Source organism: Xenopus laevis, chromosome 2L, assembly GCF_017654675.1.
Source record: "Xenopus laevis strain J_2021 chromosome 2L, Xenopus_laevis_v10.1, whole genome shotgun sequence".
Taxonomy (NCBI): Eukaryota; Metazoa; Chordata; class Amphibia; order Anura; family Pipidae; genus Xenopus; species Xenopus laevis.
The window spans coordinates 17,950,258-17,969,946 of record NC_054373.1 but is presented as its reverse complement, the minus strand read 5'-3'; the positions used below and the strand labels follow the sequence as shown (position 1 = coordinate 17,969,946).

Here is a 19,689-nt window from a genome sequence, read left to right as displayed (position 1 = left end):
TTCTGTTCACTGCCAGAGAACATTGTGGCCTTCTAACAGGAAGTGAGTAGAGCACCCTGCTTAAACAGAAGTACAAAAGAATAAGCAAACAGTAACACCCACCCCACACACACACCCCACTTCACCAAAGTAGAAAAAAAATCTGTTGTGCTGTAGTGTGTGGACCATTTTCCCTGATCCATAAATGACTTTCCAAGAGACTACAAAAACTGAAAATGCCATATGGGCATTCAGTATATGAAGATTTGTAGAGAAGCCCAGGCAACAATAGGTTGTATACACAGATTTACCCCGTTACACGGCGCTGATCGAAGGAATCACAAGAGACGGTAATGCTCAATTTTCTTGCGGCTTTATTTGGCACATATAGTGAGCTTCTGGCAGTGGGTTGGTGAGGAAAACCTACGCGTTTCGTGCCCTCTTTCCAGGCACTTCGCCAGGCACTTGACGGCAAAGGGGGCGGAATGTGATGTCAAAAGGGGCAGGCATGACATCAAAGGGGGCAGGCCACGGCGTGCGATTGGTCAGGCGGCGAAAAAAAGGTATGTTTTGAGCAGATTGGGCCGGGCCAAGGGCTTTAGTTAGGGATATTACAAATTTACCGGCAGCAACATTGCTGGTAAATTTGTAATACCGCCACGGCCTTGGCGGGTGTTTTACCGACTAGGCCAGTAAAATCCCGGCCGGGTGGCAACCCTACTCATCAGATATAGAGGTAGGGTTTCCAGCCGTCTGGGTTTCAACTGGACATCTTAGTTTGTCAAACAGCTTTCTGTTCGAAACGTTCTGTCCCATTTAAAACAGAACAGAAATCCAGCAATTTGCATATAAGTGATGTAATAACCCTGACCCAGCATCATAACTCCATGACATCATTGTGTCTGCCCCTGATATCATCACGCCCACCCAAAGATCACTGCTCTGCCCCCATTGTTCGGGTTTAGCCACCGGCAAAAGTGGCAAAACTAGCTACAAATGTATTGTTATTGCTACTAATTTGTATTACTCATCTTTCTATCCAGGCCTCTCCTGTTCACATTCCAGTATTTTATTCAATTCAGGGCATGGTTGCTAGGGTAATTTTGATCCTAGCAACCAGACTGCTGAAATTGCAAAATGGAGAGCTGCTGAATATCCGTCTCTACATCATACTAAAAGTTAATTTAAAGGTTTATCCCTTTAAAATTATTTTCCAGGGACAATTTGCTACTGAGCCACAGAGAGGATATGAATTCACAGGCCTCAGATCAATTTATATAGAATACACACTGATTTCTAGTCATAGGATCATAGAAATACTTCAGTGCAGTTGGTGAGTTTACAAAAAAATCAGGAGCTTCTCTGAGGGACAGTCAATTGGGAGAATATTATGGGGAGCAGGAAATCAGTGGTTTTGTGAGATCCCACCTTCTACAAATACAATTTGTAAATACCGTTACTATTTCATGTCATTAATATTTATTAGATGGATGTTTAGAATTACATTTCGTTTCATTATGTGGTGAAGATGCCTTAAATGATTACACACACAGTAATGGAGACTCTAGGTTCTCCCCTCCTAGAAACATTCTTCCAACTCCCCACTCCAAGCCCCGCCCCATTTCCGCAGGGCGTCCTTCCCGCCGAGTGAAGCTAGCCAAGCCGGCCGGAAATGACGCTTGGCGATTTCCGGTGGCGCAGGAGCAAATCGCTGCCTTCGTTTTCCGCCCTCTGAAGTGTTTTGTTTCCGTCGGCCGCGGCTTCATTTCCGTTGTGTGTGAGTCCGGGGGGGTGTTTAAAAGAAGAAAGTGCAGGGGAAAAGGGAGCACGGAGCGAGGTAAGTGGAGAAAGAGGCGGCGAGCAGCATCTGTGGGGATGGAAACGCTGAGTTCTATTCGACACGCTACTTCCCATGTGCGCCTCCCTAGCCCAGAGAACCAAACTTAAGTTACTTCAGCTTCTGCTCTCCTGTAGCTTCTTCCACTCAGTCTGAGACGTGTAGTTCAGTATGTGCCCTTGTCACCAGCCTGTGCTCAGTTACAGTAATAGAGAATCCTATACAGTAATGGAGAATCCTATACAGTAATGGAGAATCCTGTGCAGTAATAGAGACTCCTGTGCAGTAATAGAGACTCCTGTGCAGTAATGGAGACTCCTGTGCAGTAAAGGAGACTCCTGTGCAGTAAAGGAGACTCCTGTGCAGTAAAGGAGACTCCTGTGCAGTAAAGGAGACTCCTGTGCAGTAAAGGAGACTCCTGTGCAGTAATGGAGACTCAGTGTGATGTTGGCAGGACATCACAGTTTACAGAGTTAACAAGATCAAAAACAAGCAGCAGTGTCAGTAGCTGTTTAAAGGGGAACTATTTCATATAAATTAATTCTGAATTTAAGTGATGTACCTTGACCCCCTCCCCAGCAAATAATACATTGGGCCCTAATTTACATCACGTTTCATAGTCCTCATGAGAAGAGTTGCCTCCTTTCCTGGAAAAAAATACCGGCCTTCCTATATATTTATCTTTTTTCCCAACATTAGGATCGACCATCATTTTTACCGGCCAGGTCAATAAAATACCGGCCAGATGGCAACCCTATTCATGGATCAGGCACTGAGGGACAGATGTGTCCATCCCCCCCCCACCCTCTATTTTTCAGTAATTGGTCCATCTCCTACTATCGGTAAATTGTGTCAGAAACCGTACTTACTCTCTTCAGTGAAATAAATAGATTGGCACCCAAACTTCTTCAATATCCCTAAAAGCAGTGGAGTAGGTAGAGGCTGATTGGATTGCAGGAAAGGTGCACAGAAATGCAGGTCTCTACTGGGCTCCTCGCAGTACTGGGGTCTGCTTAAAGGAGAACTAAAACTTAAAGGAGAACTAAACCCCCCTTCTAATAAAAAAAACCCCTACCCTCCATAGTCCCCCCGCACAGAAGTTAACACAAGTAAATACCCCATAGCCAGTAATTACCCCTTGTTGCAGTCAGTGGAGTTCGCGGGGGCCATCTTTAGCCGCTTCGGTAATCATTAGGTCATCTTCTGCTGCTTCGGTAATTTTTGTCACTTTCTTTGCATGTGTAGTTGGACCCTTAAAATGATCCAACTGTGCAGACGCCGATACGGAGCATCCTTACCGAGATTACCGAAGCGTTAAAGATAGCCCTCATGAGCTCTGGGGGATAATTACTGGCTATGGTGTATTTACTTGTGTTAACTCCTGTGTGGGGGGATAGCAAGAGGGCGGACTATGGGGGGTAGGGGTTTTATTAGAAAGGGGGTTTAGTTCTCCTTTAACTAAAGAAGTAGCTAGAAATTTTGTACATTATGTTTTTGGCTTCTGTACCAGCCCAAGGCAACCACAGCCCTTTAGCAGTAAAGATCTGTGTCTCCAAAGATGCCCCAGTAGCTCCCCATCTTCTTTTCTGCTAATTCACTGCACATGCTCTGTGCTGCTGTCACTTACTGAGCTTAGGGACCCACTCACAATATACAGTACACATAGAATAGAAATGTCACAATGTAATGCTGATTAGTAATTAATACAGATAATTACTACATGGCAGCAGAGAAACCAGTGCAATTAGCATCAGAATGTAATAATCAGCAAACCTGTAGCATCAGCTTATATTACAGGGGAAGCTCATTTTCTGCTGGATAATTAGTGACGAGCCCTAAGCTTAGCTTCTCAACAGCTGCTCAGAGCCCACTGAGCATGTGAGTGTCACAGACACTTTCCAAGATGGTGACCCCCCTGTGACAATTTGCAGTCCTTGATCATTGCTGCTTCTCATAACTTTATATTCATTTTCTGTTTTAGTGGTTTCTGAGCTATTAAGACTGACAGACTTTAGGCTCAACTGAGAGTACGCAACCTAAATATGGAAAATGCCTATAAAATACAGACAGCTATGACACACTCTGAGGACTGAAAGCCTGCCATGTGCAGTCTAAAACTGCTATAAATAGAAAATAAATGTAAATGACAAAATTGGTCAGAGGTACACTCTAAGTATGTTTGCTTCAATTCATATTTGGGGATGTATACCACTGTTTTAATTGGATGTTCACCTTCAAACAACTAGTTGTTTTCAGATAGATCACCAGAAATAACAACTTTTCCCAATTCATTTCTATTTTCTGCATGTCAGCGGTTTTCTATTATTGAAGTGTAATTTTTCACCTTCTAAAGCAGCTCTAGCGGGGGGGGGGGGGGTCACCGACCCTGTAAACTGTTCTAAATTGATACATTTAGTTGATACATTTCTTATTTTTGTCTCTGCTGAGCAGAATCTCTGGGTTTCATTACAAGCAGCTGTTAGAATTGAAACAATAGTTGTTAATACTCCAGAGATGCTGCAGAGAAATTGATTAACTCAGTGTTGCAAAATTGTATCAGTTTAGAGTCTGCACCTGAATTACTGAGCTGTCAGACTCAAACACCAGAGACCGGGAGATTGTACTTTTAACTTAAACTATTAAGGCTGGAGTGACTGGATGTGTAACATAATAGCCAAAACACTACTTCCTGTTTTTCAGCTCTCTTGGTTTCTACTGGTTACCAGGCAATAACCAATCAGAGACTTGAGGGGTGGAGGCACATGGGACATAACTGTTGCTTTTGAATCTGAGCTGAATGCTGAGGATTAATTACAAACTCACTGAACAGTTATGTCCCATCTGACCCCCCTTCAAGTCACTAACTAAAGGTGGCCATACACGGGCAGATAAAGCTGCCTATATTGGTCATTTAGACCAATTTGACAACTTATCTGCCCATGTATGGGGGCTTCCCATGGGTCTTCCCGATCGATATCTGGCCACAATATAGATCGGGAAGGTTTGATTTTAACCTGACCGACCCATCGGAGCCCCATGGCATATCGTAATCCGATCGTTTGACCATACGGCCGAATGTTCAGATTACCCCCGATATAGCCATGCCATCGTCAAACGGACGGATCTTTGAGTTTATGGCCAGCTTAAGGCGGGGCCTCCCCCTGCTGTACCTAAGTATGATTGTTTCCCTGCAAAGCAGTTAGGGACCATCTGACAATGAAGGGAGAATTTCACTGCATGGGATTACCCCTATATAGCCATGCCGTTAGTGGCATATTGCAAAAAGATCGCTCGTTTGGCGATGTCGCCAAACGAGCAGATCTTTGAGTCTTTGGCCAGCTTTACTCAGAGTTAGAGAGCTGAAAAGCAGGAAGTTGTGTTCTGTTATGTTAGTCATCCAGTCACTCCAGCCTTTATACATTACATATTTGGCTAATTAACTATATTAGAAACATTTTTTATTTTGCACAGACTATTTACCTGGTTCTTATTTTTACACTGAACTGTTTTAAAATTTACCACAGCAGTGCCCCATCTTGGATTTTTTAGGGCAACTTTTCATTTCTTGTCAGTGGCACTTCACATGCTCCGTGTGCTCTGGGATGCAGTTGAGATGCTATGTTAGAGTTTGTCATAAATGATCAAATCGGTAAGCGAAAATTAGGTTACACCTGTAATGTCAGCTGATGATGCTACTTATCAATATTGATGCAGACTGCTATTGTGCATATTAAATGTACTGTTTTGAGTAGTCCCTAAGCTCAGGTAACCGTAGCCCAGAACTTTGAATCAGCAGAAAAAAATGTGGAGCTACTGGGGGCATTTTTAAAGGCACAGGTTTTCACTGTTAAGGTAAATGCATATTGGGCTCTCTGCCTGTGTTGGCCTGTTTGCAGAAACACAGAATGGGTATGAGTGTGAAACTTCATTTTCATTGATATCTGCTCCGTGTGTCTGCATGCAGACCAATGCCATGCCAGAGACACACAGCAGCAGAAGGGAGTGTATCGGCTTCTCCCAGCTTGCACAAAGGCATATGGTAATTTTGGGCTGGTACAGAAGCACCGAAGCACAAAGCATATGGTGTAGCAGTCTAGCCCAAATTTTCTGTTGAGCTTTTAGTCACTGGAAATGTTTTTTTTTTTTCAAAACACAACAGTTAGAATTCTGCACTGAAATCCATTTCTCAAATGAGCAAACATGTATATTTTTTTTATATTTCATTTGGAAATCTGTCATGGAGCTATTGTCAGTTTCCCAGCTGCCCCCAGTCATGTGACTTGTGCTCTGATAAACTTCAGTCACTCTTTACTGCTCTACTGCAAGTTGGATTGAAATCACCTCCTCCCTTACCCCCCCCCCAGCAGCCAAACAACAGAACAATGGGAAGGTAACCAGATAGCAGCTCCCTAACACAAGATAACAGCTGCCTGGTAGATATAGGAACAACACTCAATAGTAAAATGCAAGTCCCACAGACACATTCAGTTACATTGAGTAGGAGAAACAACAACCTGCCAGAAAGCAGTTCCATCCTAAAGTGCTGGCTCTTTCTGAAAGCTCATGACCAGGCAAAATGACCTGAGATGCACCTACACATCAATATTACAACTAAAAAATATGCACTTGCTGTTTCAGGAATGACATTTTATATTGTACAGTGAATTATTTGCAGTGTAATTTAGTAATAAAAACGACATCATACAAATCATGACAGAATCCCTTTAAATCGGTATTTTTTTTGTCCCTAGTTAGCAAATCCCAACAAGGAACATACATTGCTTATTAATTATTGCTTATTAAAGTAATACAGACATCTTTTGTGGAGGATATGATGTATAGATATAAAACATATCAGATAGGTAAGACTAATGGACTATAGAGCCAAAGGATGGGAATCTTCAGGATTAGACTAAGTGCTGACAAGCCATATATGCTCAGATTTGATTGTCTGGTTCAGGTGATTTCTACCATACTTCAAGAATGTCTTGTCATGTATGTCAAGTTGGCTGTGAGTTTTGACAGGTGATCCCTTGGTGCCCAATTTAACCCACTTCTTAAAGTGGCATGGCTTTAAAGGAACAGTAACATTGGAAAATGAAAGTAATACAAATATCAGTTTTACCAGTGCAGGGCAACACTTCATTATGTGTTTGCTTCAGAAACACGACTATTGTTTATATAAATAAGCTGCTGTGTAGCAATGGGGGCAGCCAATAAAATGAGAAAAGGTTCCGGTTACACAGCAGACATAATGGTATTATCTGTTATCCACTATTTAACCTGTGCCATATAGCTTTTTTTCAGTTTCCGCCATTGCTACCCAGTAGTTGTTAATATGAACTATAAGTAGTGTTTCTGAAGCAAACGGATCAGTTTTACCAGTGCAGAGCAACAGTACATGATATTTTCATTGTTTTAAAACTTTCATTTTTTAATGTTACTGTTCCTTTAACTACTTTAGTTAGTTATCTGCCCCCTTATATCCAGAGCTGACAGCGCATCTTAAAAGTTTAGAATGCCGTATTATCTGTTCTTTTGCAGGACTACTTCTAATATTGTAGCCATGACAAAAAGAGAGGCTGAGGAGTTGATAGAGATAGAAATTGATGGCACAGAGAAGACCGAATGCACAGAAGAAGAAAGGTAAGGCTCATTCGACACTTTATGTATTGTATTTGGCTTTATGATCTGAAATTTGGCATAACAGAAGAGATGTTTGTCACTATGACTTTCTGTATAGCTTATGACACAAAACATATATTTATAATGTATGAATTCCTTGTTCTATGTGAAAATCATTGAAACATTGTCTCATGAATACTTTTAAATGAAACCAATGGAACAGGAATATAAACAAAGCCCTCCAATAGAAAGAAGACCTTAAGTGTTATCACAGTCTCTATAATCTAAATCCAGCACAGGTATTACCCTGTACCTGAGCCACCTGGCACCCCTGGTCCTTATTTATTGAAAATTCATCACCACAATCTTGATTTAAAAGGGTGGTTGACCTTTAAGTTAACTTTTACTATGTTATAGAACGATTCTAAGCAACTTTTCAATTGGTTTTCATTATTTATTTTTCATAGTTTTAAAGTTATAGTTATCTATTATAGTTACTTTTTATTACGGATCCTTCTATTCAGGCCTCTCCAAGTCATATACCAGTCACTTATTCAAATCAATGCATGGTTGCTAGGGGAATTTGGACCCTAGTTACCAGATTAAAGGTGTGCTTCACCTTTAAAGTAACTTTTAGTATGTTCTAGAACTACCGATTATACGCAACGTTTCAATTGGTTTTCATTATTTTTCATAGTTTTATAGTCATTTGTTATAGTTATCTATTGTTATTGTTACTTTTTATTACTGATCCTTCTATTCAGGCCTCTCCTATTCATATTCCAGTCTCTTAGTCAAATCAATGCATGGTTGCTAGGGGAATTTGGACCCTAGTTACCAGATTAAAGGGGTGCTTCACCTTTAAAGTAACTTTTAGTATGTTCTAGAACTACCGATTATACGCAACGTTTCAATTGGTTTTCATTATTTTTCATAGTTTTATAGTCATTTGTTATAGTTATCTATTTTTATTGTTACTTTTTATTACTGATCCTTCTATTCAGGCCTCTCCTATTCATATTCCAGTCTCTTAGTCAAATCAATGCATGGTTGCTAGGGGAATTTGGACTCTAGTTACCAGATTATTTGAAGGTTCACCTTTAAAGTAACTTTTAGTATGTTATAGAACGACCAATTCTACACAATGTTTCAATTGGTTTTCATTATTTATTTTTTATAGTTTTATAATTATTTGCCTTTTTCTTCTGACTCTTTGCAGTTTCAGATGGGCGTCGCTGACTCCCTTCTATAAAAACAAATGCTCTGTAAGGCTGCAAATGTATTGTTATTGCTACTTTTTATTGCTGATCCTTCTATTCAGACTCTCTCCTTATTCATATACAAGTCTCTTATACAAATCGATGCATGGTTGCTAGTGTAATTTGAGCTCGAGTTACCAGATTGCTTAAAGTGATACTGACACTAAAAAATGAATTTTAGCATATGAATGTACATTAAATGTTACCTATATGTCATGTTGATCATTTTTTGCTTGAGAGAATTGTTTTTGTATATAATTGTTAGTTGAAGTTCCTAAACCTGACTCTCTAACATTATGACTTTGCCAACCTGACTGTCCCATCTCAGCCTGTTAGTTACAGTTTCTAATGCTAACGGACTCCTGCTGCACAAATATGGCAGCCCGCTCATACAGGAACATGGGGGATCAGACAGGTAATGTAAAAGCATCATGCAAATACTTTATGGCAAAGTTAGAAGTAGCTTGCAAAGCCAATATTATAATAGATGTAAAAAAAAGTTTAATTTCAGGTGTCAGTATCTCTTTAAGATGCAAATTGAAGAGCTGCTGAATAAAAAGCTAAATAACTCAAAAACCTTCAATAATAAAAAATGAAAACAAATTGAAAATTGTCTTAGAATATCACTCTCTACTTCACACTAGAAGGTATTTCAAAGGTATTTCAAAGGTATAAAAATATTCTGTATACATCTGCCAAACTAAACCTACTATTGGTCATCTTAAATGCTAACATGTAACTCGTATTCAACTTGTTAAAAAGGTGAAATATAGCACTGGTTGCTGAAATTGAACTGCTTTGCTAACAGACAATTTGCCCTGACCCACTCTCTCCTTAGCACCCGAATCCTTCCACCTGTAAACTTCTCCCCCGTGTGGCTTCTTCATTGGAAATAAGTTAGAAAACTATTTTTGTATTCTGTATATTTAAATGTGATCTACAGCTTACATAATTTTCAATTTATTTGCCCTGTGGTATTCTAACGTGACTATTTTACTTCTAGCATTATAGAACACACGTATAGCACAGCCGAGTTTGTCAGCCAGTCTATTGACATCAACGAGCCAATTGGAAATCTCAAGAAGTTGCTGGAGCCGAGACTTCAGTGTTCGCTAGATGCACATGAAATATGTTTGCAAGATATCCAGGTATCAATACTTTTTGTATTTTGTAAACTTATACCTATTAATATTCAGTTTGTAAAATTACCCAATAGGCCTGCACTCCTTAATGTTTACTTCACCAGGTGCAAGTCAGATTAACAATATTTCCTCAAACAGTTCAGTTGCACATACAATTTTTACTCAAAAATATATTCTTATGTTTATTGGAAATGTAGCTTTTTAGATGTATAGCTGATTCTGCTCTAGTTAGTTATAATGTATTGTTATCTGCTTGCTTTAATGTAAAATAACTAGGCTGAAAATTCCCTTTCTGCAATCAAAATCACTACCCCAACATGTCCTGCTAACATCATTGTCTGCACGACCCTCCTTAGAAACCAGTTCAGAATTAAGAGCTGTGTTTTGTTTCATTATATCATTGAAATCAAATAGATTCTAAGAGTTTGTCAAATCTCATTTGTTGACTGGTGTGTTTACATGTAAATTTGTAAAACAACCTAAAGCTGTTCTGTTTTGGGTAAATATGAGACTATTTTTCCCCCCCTCTCCTTTTAAACAGCTTGATCCTGATCGCAGTTTATTTGACCAAGGAGTAAAGACAGATGGATCAGTACAGCTCAGTGTTCAGGTGATCTCTCAGCAAGGTTAGTGTATACCTTTAAAACAGTCTCTTTTTGAACTTCATTACATTACATACATATAGCAAAACTGTGCTGCTGTTAGTAGATTTCTCAAACAGATGGCTGCCTCTTCCAAAAATTAGAAATGCATTCCAGTTAACAATACAATGATCCCAATGCATGAGGACTGGCTCACTGTTCGGGATGGACAATATTCAGCCTTCCATCTCCTAGATAATAACTTTTACATTCTCTTATTATTTTGGCTTGTGGCTTGTGGCTAATTACTGTGAGTTAAAACTCTGCAGCAACTGGAGGGTAAAGATATTTTCTTTCTCTGTCAAACTCCATCTTAAAGTTCAAGGAAAGTTAAACTTAAGAAGTAGCTAGAAATGTTGTACATTATGTTTTATGCTTCTGTAGTAGGCCAAGGCAACCACAGCCTTTTAGCAGTAAAGATCTGTGTCTTTTCTGCTGATTCACTTAGCTTCTCAAAAGCTGCTCATAGCCCAGTGAGCATGTGAGTGTCACACACTTTCCAAGATGGTGACCCCCTGTGACAAGTTTAAAGTCCTGGATCATTGCTGCTATTGACAAGCAGTCTGGTGGGCTGGTGCAATAAGTTCACTATATAAAATATGAATTTTTTAGCCCAATTCATTTTTAGGGTTTAGTTATCCTTTAAATAGGAGGAGGAAGCTGATCTTTTAGCTATTGCATGCTTTTATGATGCACCTGCATAGTAGTTGGTTACTTTGGTGCAACATTGGAACACTAGAATGCCAGCCTATAGGAGGTTCTGTTTGTTGTGCACTTGTGTTTGTCTGAGTCACAAATCAGGGATGACCAGCAACAAGCATCTTGACTTAAAACTTTACAACAAAATGTTTGTTTATAATTTCAGTTAAACCTTCTGTAATTAAACAATTAAACAATTCTGCCTTTTTATATTGTTTTTGTTTTAACCACAAGCTGTGCTATTGTAATGGCCGAGTCCAGTTCCACTTTGCTAGTGTCTAAATTTTTAAGTTGCACAGAGGTTTATTTAATATTTAATTCTATCATAAAAGGGCTGGAGCCAAAACTAAACATCTTGGAAATTGTGAAGCCAGTGGAGACCGTTGAAGTGGTAATTGACCCAGATGCCCATCAAGATGCAGTAGAAGCTGAACTGGTTGAGGAAGCACAGGTGATCACTCTGGATGGGTCAAAACACATAACAACAATTTCTGATGAAACATCCGAGCAAGTAACCCGGTGGGCAGCAGCATTGGAAGGCTACAGAAAGGAGCAAGAACGCTTAGGCATTCCATATGGTAAAACACATTTTCAATACCTCGAAGTAGTTTCTTTAAAGGGATACTGTCATGGGAAAACATGTTTTTTTTTTTTTTTTTTTTTTTTTTCAAAAACGCATCAGTTAATAGTGGTACTCCAGCAGACTTCTGCACTGAAATCCAATTCTCAAAAGAGCAAACAGATTTTTTTTATATTCAATTTTGAAATCTGACATGGGGCTAGACATTTTGTCAATTGCCCAGCTGCCCCCAGTCATGTGACTTGTGCCTGCACTTTAAGAGCGAAATGCTTTCTGGCAGGCTGCTGTTTTTCCTTCTCAATGTAACTGAATGTGTCTCAGTGGGACATGGGATTTTACTATTGAGTGTTGTTCTTAGATCTACCAGGCAGCTGTTATCTTGTGTTAGGGAGCTGCTATCTGGTTACCTTCCCATTGTTCTTTTGTTTTGCTGCTGGGGGGGGGAAAGGGAGGGGGTGATATCACTCCAACTTGCAGTACAGCAGTAAAGAGTGACTAAAGTTTATCAGAGCACAAGTCACATGGGGGCAACTGGAAAAACTGACATTATGTCTAGCCCCATGTCAGATTTCAAAATTAAATATAAAAAAATCTGTTTGCTCTTTTGAAAAATGGATTTCAGTGCAGAATTCTGCTGGAGCAGCACTATTAACTGATGCATTTTGAAAAAAAAAAAATGTTTTCCCATGACAGTATCCCTAAGACTAATGCCAGACTAATCGACTGCTGAAGTACACAAGGCAAAAATTCAGCCCCTACGCTGGTATTCGCATTCTGTCCTACTTGCACCTGGAACAATTTTCAGCCCAGGTGTAGTGTCATCCCAGGTGTAGGCCCACACAGCTGACTTCGGAGCAAGAATGCAAACTCTTAGCTGAAATCAGCTGCATGGGCCTGCGCCCGGGCCAACACAATTATTTGGGGTGCACGATAGGATGTAATGCCAGAGTTGAGGCTGATTGTTTTTTAGATTCGTCTGAACTTCTGATTTTAGAATGAAAAATACACTGTTTGTTTATTGTAGCTTTGCAGAAGTAATGCTTACAACCTGCCTTATCAACCACAAATTTACTTCTCAAATGCATGTGAAACACCTTACAACAGTTTTAAAGGAGAAGGCAAGGCATTTTTAATTGGCGGTGCCAAAAGTTATGCACTCCCAAGTGATTGTATATACTTAACTCACACCCCGGGCCAGTGCTCCTATCAGGAGAAAACTGCATCCGTGCGGGATTCTTCCAGCGAGCACCATGGGGCAGATGCATGTGCAGTAGAACGAAACAGCCAACTTATTTGTTAAAGTTCGGCTTTTCACTCTACTGTGCATGTGCACCCGAGCGAAGAAAGAAGAAGATGGAAGCCGATCACTCTGTGGTGCTCGCTGGAATAACCCTGGGCCGGTGCAGTTTTCTGCTGATAGGAGCACTGGCCCGGGGTGTTGGGTAAGTAGATACAATCAATTGGGGTGTCTTACTTTTGGCACCCCCAAGTAAATAGGCCTTTCCTTCTCCTTTAAGACAACTGGACTATTAGGGATATGAGATGTCTGATAAAACCAGTACTGATGCAGTCAGACAATTTCCATTCTAGTCTAGTGTGGCACGGCAGGTGATGATTCACTGTGGCTCATTTATAAACACTGGGCAAATTTGCTACTGAACAGTAACCCATAGCAACCAATCAGATTATTGCTTTCAGTTTTCAACCTGCAGCTGACTGAAAAAAGCTAATCACTAATCAGTTGCTATGAGTTACTGCCCATGTGCAAATTTGCCCAGTGTTTATAAATGAGCCCCGCTGTCTGGAAAGTACCGCATCTGTCATCATCCCAAAGCTATAGATTTGGGACTGTAGACTGTTTTTGGTATGTCTTTTTCATCCATCTTCTGTTTTTCTGCACTGAATAATTGCGGTTGCCCACAAACAAGATAAAGTTTAAATCTCAAATTTCTTTTTACAGGACACATGTAAATCAATTTCTTGTAATGCTTACCCAAATTATGTGAAAACATATAGAAGGGATTTGGTGGATTCAGTTTGCCTCCAAACTGCACTGCAAAAGTAATTGTCAGCAATTTTGTGATACTGTGACTAATCTTATTTTATTTATTTTTTTTGTATATTTTCAGATCCACTTCAATGGTCTGTTGATCAGGTTCTTCACTGGGTGCTCTGGGTAATGAAGGAATTCTGTTTGACTGAAATAAATGTGAACTCCCTCGGTATAACAGGAAGAGAACTCTGCAACCTTAGCCAAGAAGACTTCTTCCAAAGAGTCCCCAGAGGAGAAATTTTGTGGAGTCATTTGGAGCTTCTTAGGAAATGTAAGAACCATCCCAGTATCTGATCATTCATGCTGCTAATTTGTTTGGGGTCACTGCCAGGAAACCCTGAGTTACCTTACCACCATATCAATTGAATTTCAGCAAAGCTAATCTTCAAGTTGAAGCCAAAATAAACAAGTTCTGTGAGGTGCTCCTCATATGTAGGACTGACACGCTTTCATTTAGAATGAGGGCATGTAAGTGAGTGAAACATGCCTTTTTCTGGTAATGTAATTTTGTGTTTATATAAATAATAGAATAAACTTTTAAATGACAATAGTTTGGTCCCTTCAAGTAGATATCCACCAGTTCCTTATTTATACCCTGCTCTCTCTTTTTACCAGTAATGAAATGTCATTTTAACCTAGTAAATGGCTAAGCAGCATTTTTTTCTTCATTTAAATTTTCTTCCAGATGTTTTGGCGAGCCAGGAACAGGGAGGCGAAATTGCAACAGTTACCATTGATCAGCGTAAGATAACATTTCCTTGTGCAATTTAGACATTTTGTAAGGATTTGATGCATCTTTATGATGGTACTTACTGTCTGTAACTGCTATTGTAATTCAGCAGTTTGGGGGTTTATAGTTTAATAGAGAAAACAATTACATACATGTATTTTTTTTTTTTTTTTAGCTGTGCATATTATACCAGCATCAATCCAACCAACCGCACAAACAACCATTAAAGTAATAAATAGTCAAACCAAAGTAGCAAAAATACAAAGGACGCCGCGCATTTCTGGCGAAGACCGAAGTTCACCAGGAAACAGAACAGGTAATTGACAATTAGGTTTTAGAGACGTGTGAGTCCACTTCAAAGCAGACTTAAAGCAAGCAGCTATTATTGTATTACCCACGATTAATCACAAAACAGATTGTACAGTATTTACCATTAACACAAACACCCATATGTAAAAAGGCGGTAAATTTGCCCAGTAGCAGTAACTCATAGACTTAGGGGCACATTTATCAGCGGTCGAATATCTAATTCATGTTTTTTGTGGTTTTTGAAATAAGCGGCTTTTTGTTCAGCAGCTCTGCAGTTTGGAATTTCAGCAAGTAGTCCAATATGGTCTAGTAGTTCGAATGAGAAACTGAAAGAGGAATAGGAGAAGAACCGAATATAAAGATATACAAACTAATTAAGTTGTAGCCTCAGAAGAGGAAGGAAAATATTTTACAAACATAACAGAGACCAAGGTAAAATGTGCAAAGAATAGGCCATGCTAGAACATACGAAAAGTGATCTACCTCTAAGTTATACTTTCTACCTCTAGAGCAGGGATCCCATGAGCCATATTCAACAAATGTAAAAAGAGTTTGGGAGCACTGTGCCACCATCATGTCTCGATTTTCCAAGTAAATTTTTGTTTTTTTGCCACACATTGGCCGTCACTTATGCAGTATAATACATTTACAGATATACTATGGCACAAGAAATCCTTGGGGAAACTAAGTAAAAATGACAGTGCGCTGATATAAAGTACCCAAAATTGGTACGTTATTTCACTCAAAAAGACTGTTTTCCAATTGCAAGGGTCAGAATTAATCGCTGTGCCCCAAATACTAATGATTTAAAGATATGGCAAATCTGGCACTGCCATATTATGCCAATGACAGCAATCTAATATAAAGAGGCAAATTTTTTTTCAAAGGTCGAATTTTAAATTCATGTGAGTTTTTAAAAACTCTCGAAATTTATTTAAAAAATAGAATTTTTAAAACTCTGGTGGATTAAATCTACCTGCAAACTCAAATCAAATTTTATTTGAATTTAAAAAACCCGATTCAAGTTTTTTCTCTGAAAAAAACCCCCTCGACTGTCAGTAAGGCAGCAAACAACTGCAGATTGATCCCTGGGTGTCTCCCATTGACTCAAACAGCAATTCAGCAGGCTTTAGGTGGCGAATACTCGAATTTGAAGGGCCAGATTATGATCAATCTCAAATCGTATTAAAATTTTATTTAAAAAAACTTGATAAATCTGCCCCTTAGTGTCTTGTATTACATAACCCACATAGACTGCTATCTTGCAAACGTGATCCTTTATCAAAATGATTGGTCAGCAGGCTAGCCAATTATATAAGACACCAATTGGGAACTGGTCATGAGCACCATCACCATTTGTTTCTCTACAAATCTGCAAAATCAGATGTGCTATTTCCATATATATGTGGGTGTGTACGAATATCATGCATATACTTTTTTTTTTTTTACAGGGAACAATGGGCAGATCCAGCTATGGCAGTTTCTTCTAGAATTGCTCACTGACAAAGACGCTAGAGACTGTATTTCATGGGTTGGTGATGAAGGAGAATTCAAATTAAACCAGCCAGAATTGGTAGCACAAAAATGGGGACAGCGAAAAAACAAGCCCACCATGAATTATGAAAAACTTAGCCGTGCTTTACGGTAGGATCCAAAGCTTTAAATATTTATGCAAGGGAAACAAAAAGCTGAAAAGGAAGTAAATAAGGTTATTATTAGGGATGCACCGAATCCACTATTTTGGATTCGGCCAAACCCACCAATCCTTTGAGAAAGATTCGACCAAATACCGAACCGAATCCTAATTTGCTTACTCAAATTAGGGGTGGGAAGAGGGAAACATGTTTTTCTTCCTTGTTTTGTGACAAAAAGTCGTGGGATTTCCCTTCCCGCCCCTAATTTGCATATGCAAATTTGGATTTGATTCGGCCAGGCAGAAGTATTCGGCCGAATTCGAATCCTGCTCAAAAAGGCCGAACCCCGATCTGAATCCTGGATTCGGTGAATCCCTAGTTATTATTATTATTAAGGATGCACCAAATTCACTATTTTGGATTCGGCTGAACCCCCCCAATCCTTTGCGAAAGATTCGGCAAATACCGAACCAATTTCTAATTTGTATATGCAAAATAGGGGTGGGAAGGGGAAAACTGTTTTTTCTTCCTTGTTTTGTGACAAAAAGTCATGGGATTTCCCTTCCTGGTTCGGCCGAATCCAAATCCTGCTGAAAAAGGCCTCCCTAGTTATTATTTGTAATAATAATTTTATTCTATAATTGGTAATTGTAGATTACAGTTAAGCGCGCACACAGAGGGGTTGGAGGGTCCTAAAGTTCCACTATGAAGAACAAAACTATTGTATTTGTTTTTGTTTTCTGTGTAGGTATTACTATGACGGTGACATGATCTGTAAAGTTCAAGGAAAGAGGTTTGTTTATAAGTTTGTTTGTGATCTCAAGACCCTAATTGGCTACAGCGCAGCAGAACTGAGTCGGCTGGTGGCAGAATGTGAACAAAAGAAAATGGCGAAGATGCAATTACACAGCATTGGGCAGCCTATGACAGCAGTCACACTGGCTACCGCTTCTCTTCAAAAATAATAATTGGGCTCTGCAGGAACTCAAACTGATACTTTCCATCTGTGCATTGGTCCTCCTTTATTGGATTCTGATGCCTTTTTATTTGCAGACCTCACACTAAAAGGCATGATTATTTTGGGGGTTTTTTTTTTGAAAGAGACTTGGACTTCATTACACTTGGATCTTGTAACATTTGTTTACAGTTACCTTTGTTCATGAAGCATGGCTTATATTCAACATGAACTTAATGAGCTCAACTCTTTCTAATGAGCTTAAGCCTTCTCCACAAAAATCATCTTCATTATAAAGCCCGTTCTGATCCCAAAGGCTCCTGTGGGGTTTTATTTGTATGTATCAAAGGGGTTGTTCACCTTCCCAAATTTTTTTTTTTTTAGATAGATCACCAGAAATAAAGACTTTTTCCAATTACATTCTATTTTATATGTATATGTGGGACCATTTTTCTAATATTGAATTGTAAAGTCTGATTTTTTTTTTTCACCTTCTAAAGCAGCTCTGGCAGGGGGGTCGGAGACCCCGTAAACTAAATTTATACATTGAATTGATACATTTCTTATCTTTGTCCCTGCTGAGCACAATCCCCGAGTTTCATTAAAGGCAGATGTTAGAATTGATACAATAGTTGCTAATACTCCAGAGATGCTGCTGAGAAATGTATCAACTCAATGTTGCAAAAATTTTAACCATTCAGAATCTGCGCCTGAATTACTGAGCTGCCAGACCAGAGACAGAAACGATTTCGGAAAAACGATAACTAAAAAATGTAAAGCAATTGGAAAAAGTCTTTATATTTGATGAATAATCGTTAAAACAACTCAATTGAAAACATTTTTGGTGAACAGCCCCTTTAAAAGGACCAGTAACATAAAAAAAAATTTAAATTCGTTGGGATACAACGAAAAAAAACACAGACAAATGAAACTAAAATCGCTAAGTCTTTATTAAGTAATAACTTACCGAAACTCCACTTGCCTCCTTTTGAGAAAAGACGATCCATCGTGCGCTGCTCGATTTCTCCTCCCTGGTTATCTCCTATAAGGAAGGCAGGGAGGAGAAATCGAGTACTGCACGATGGATTGCCTTTACTGAAGAGGAAGTTATTTCTTAATAAAGACTTAGCGATTTCAAAGTTTAATTTGTCTGTGGTTTTTTTTTTTCGTTGTATACTAACGAATTAAAAAAAAATTGATGTTACTGGTCCTTTAATTAGCATAATACAGATTCTGAGATTTCTATAGCTCACCCCAATTTGTCAGATCTGGGGCATGTGATGGGTATCCCTCCTGCATCTGCGGAATTTCAAAAACATCGTGTCCATCAGAACAAAGTTCTAACCAATGAGCAACTCTTTGAGCTAGAAATAACCGCTCACGCCTAGTAGAACAGAGCAGATGTTTTTCTTGGTCTCAAATCAAAGGCAGACTTCAGACAGGCACCCCAGCCAACCAATAAACTGATAGGGCAAGTTTTAGGGATTTTAGGCAAGTATGAAGAGAGAAATATTGATTTTTTTTTATACATTTTTGGAAGCTACAACCTTTATGATTTTGGTTTAAAACTGGTTGTCCCTTCACACTTCCCTCCTAATATTATTTTTTATTTTGTTTTTTTGTTTCGTGAGTATTTGGACTATTTGCTTACTGTTGACTATACAATACTTGTATATATTTTTGAATATTGTCCTACAGATGCTGGAACATTACAGAGGGCAGTAAAAATAAACTGCTTCAATATGTTGCCTAAACCTCCTTTCCTTGTAAAAGGTTTTTTTTTGCCATTTCAAGTGAATATACATATTTTTTTCCCGTTGGCCTTTGTGTGCATTTCTAATTTTTTTACGAAAAATACGAGCAGGTCTAGCTTATTGCTTATTCAATGTTTTGTCATTCAAATCTTTCTTTTGTTCAGAGGGCAACTTGATACATTATATATTAGATTGCAGTCATTGGCATAATGTATTGGCGGTATTTACTATTTGGAGCACAGTTATTTAATATGTCTATCTTTACAGAAACTTTGGTAGCTTTTGTCTCTGACCCTTTCTACTAGAAAAGAAGATGTTGTGAGTTTTATTTGTTTTTTTGGAGTGAGAAATGTATCAATTTGGGGTACTTTATATCGGTGCACTGCCATCTTCACGTAAAGGCCCATTTATCAAAGTCTTAATTTTTCTCAATATTTTCTGAAAACAACTTTGACCGAACCTGTATGGGTTTTTTCTCCTTATTTATCGATT

The 19,689-nt window shown here is 38.9% G+C and overlaps 1 protein-coding gene across 1 annotated transcript; it reads left to right on the top strand.

Moving 5' to 3' along the window:
- The first annotated feature begins 1,762 nt into the window (after positions 1-1,762).
- On the top strand, positions 1,763-17,926 carry gabpa.L (GA binding protein transcription factor subunit alpha L homeolog). The gene is given in 10 exon segments (NM_001093425.1): positions 1,763-1,816; positions 7,361-7,462; positions 9,704-9,848; positions 10,384-10,468; positions 11,515-11,760; positions 13,892-14,086; positions 14,501-14,557; positions 14,721-14,861; positions 16,306-16,498; positions 17,237-17,926. Coding segments are annotated over 9 exon segments (1,359 nt in total). The 5' UTR covers positions 1,763-1,816; positions 7,361-7,382; the 3' UTR covers positions 17,454-17,926.
- The last annotated feature ends 1,763 nt before the right edge of the window (positions 17,927-19,689 follow it).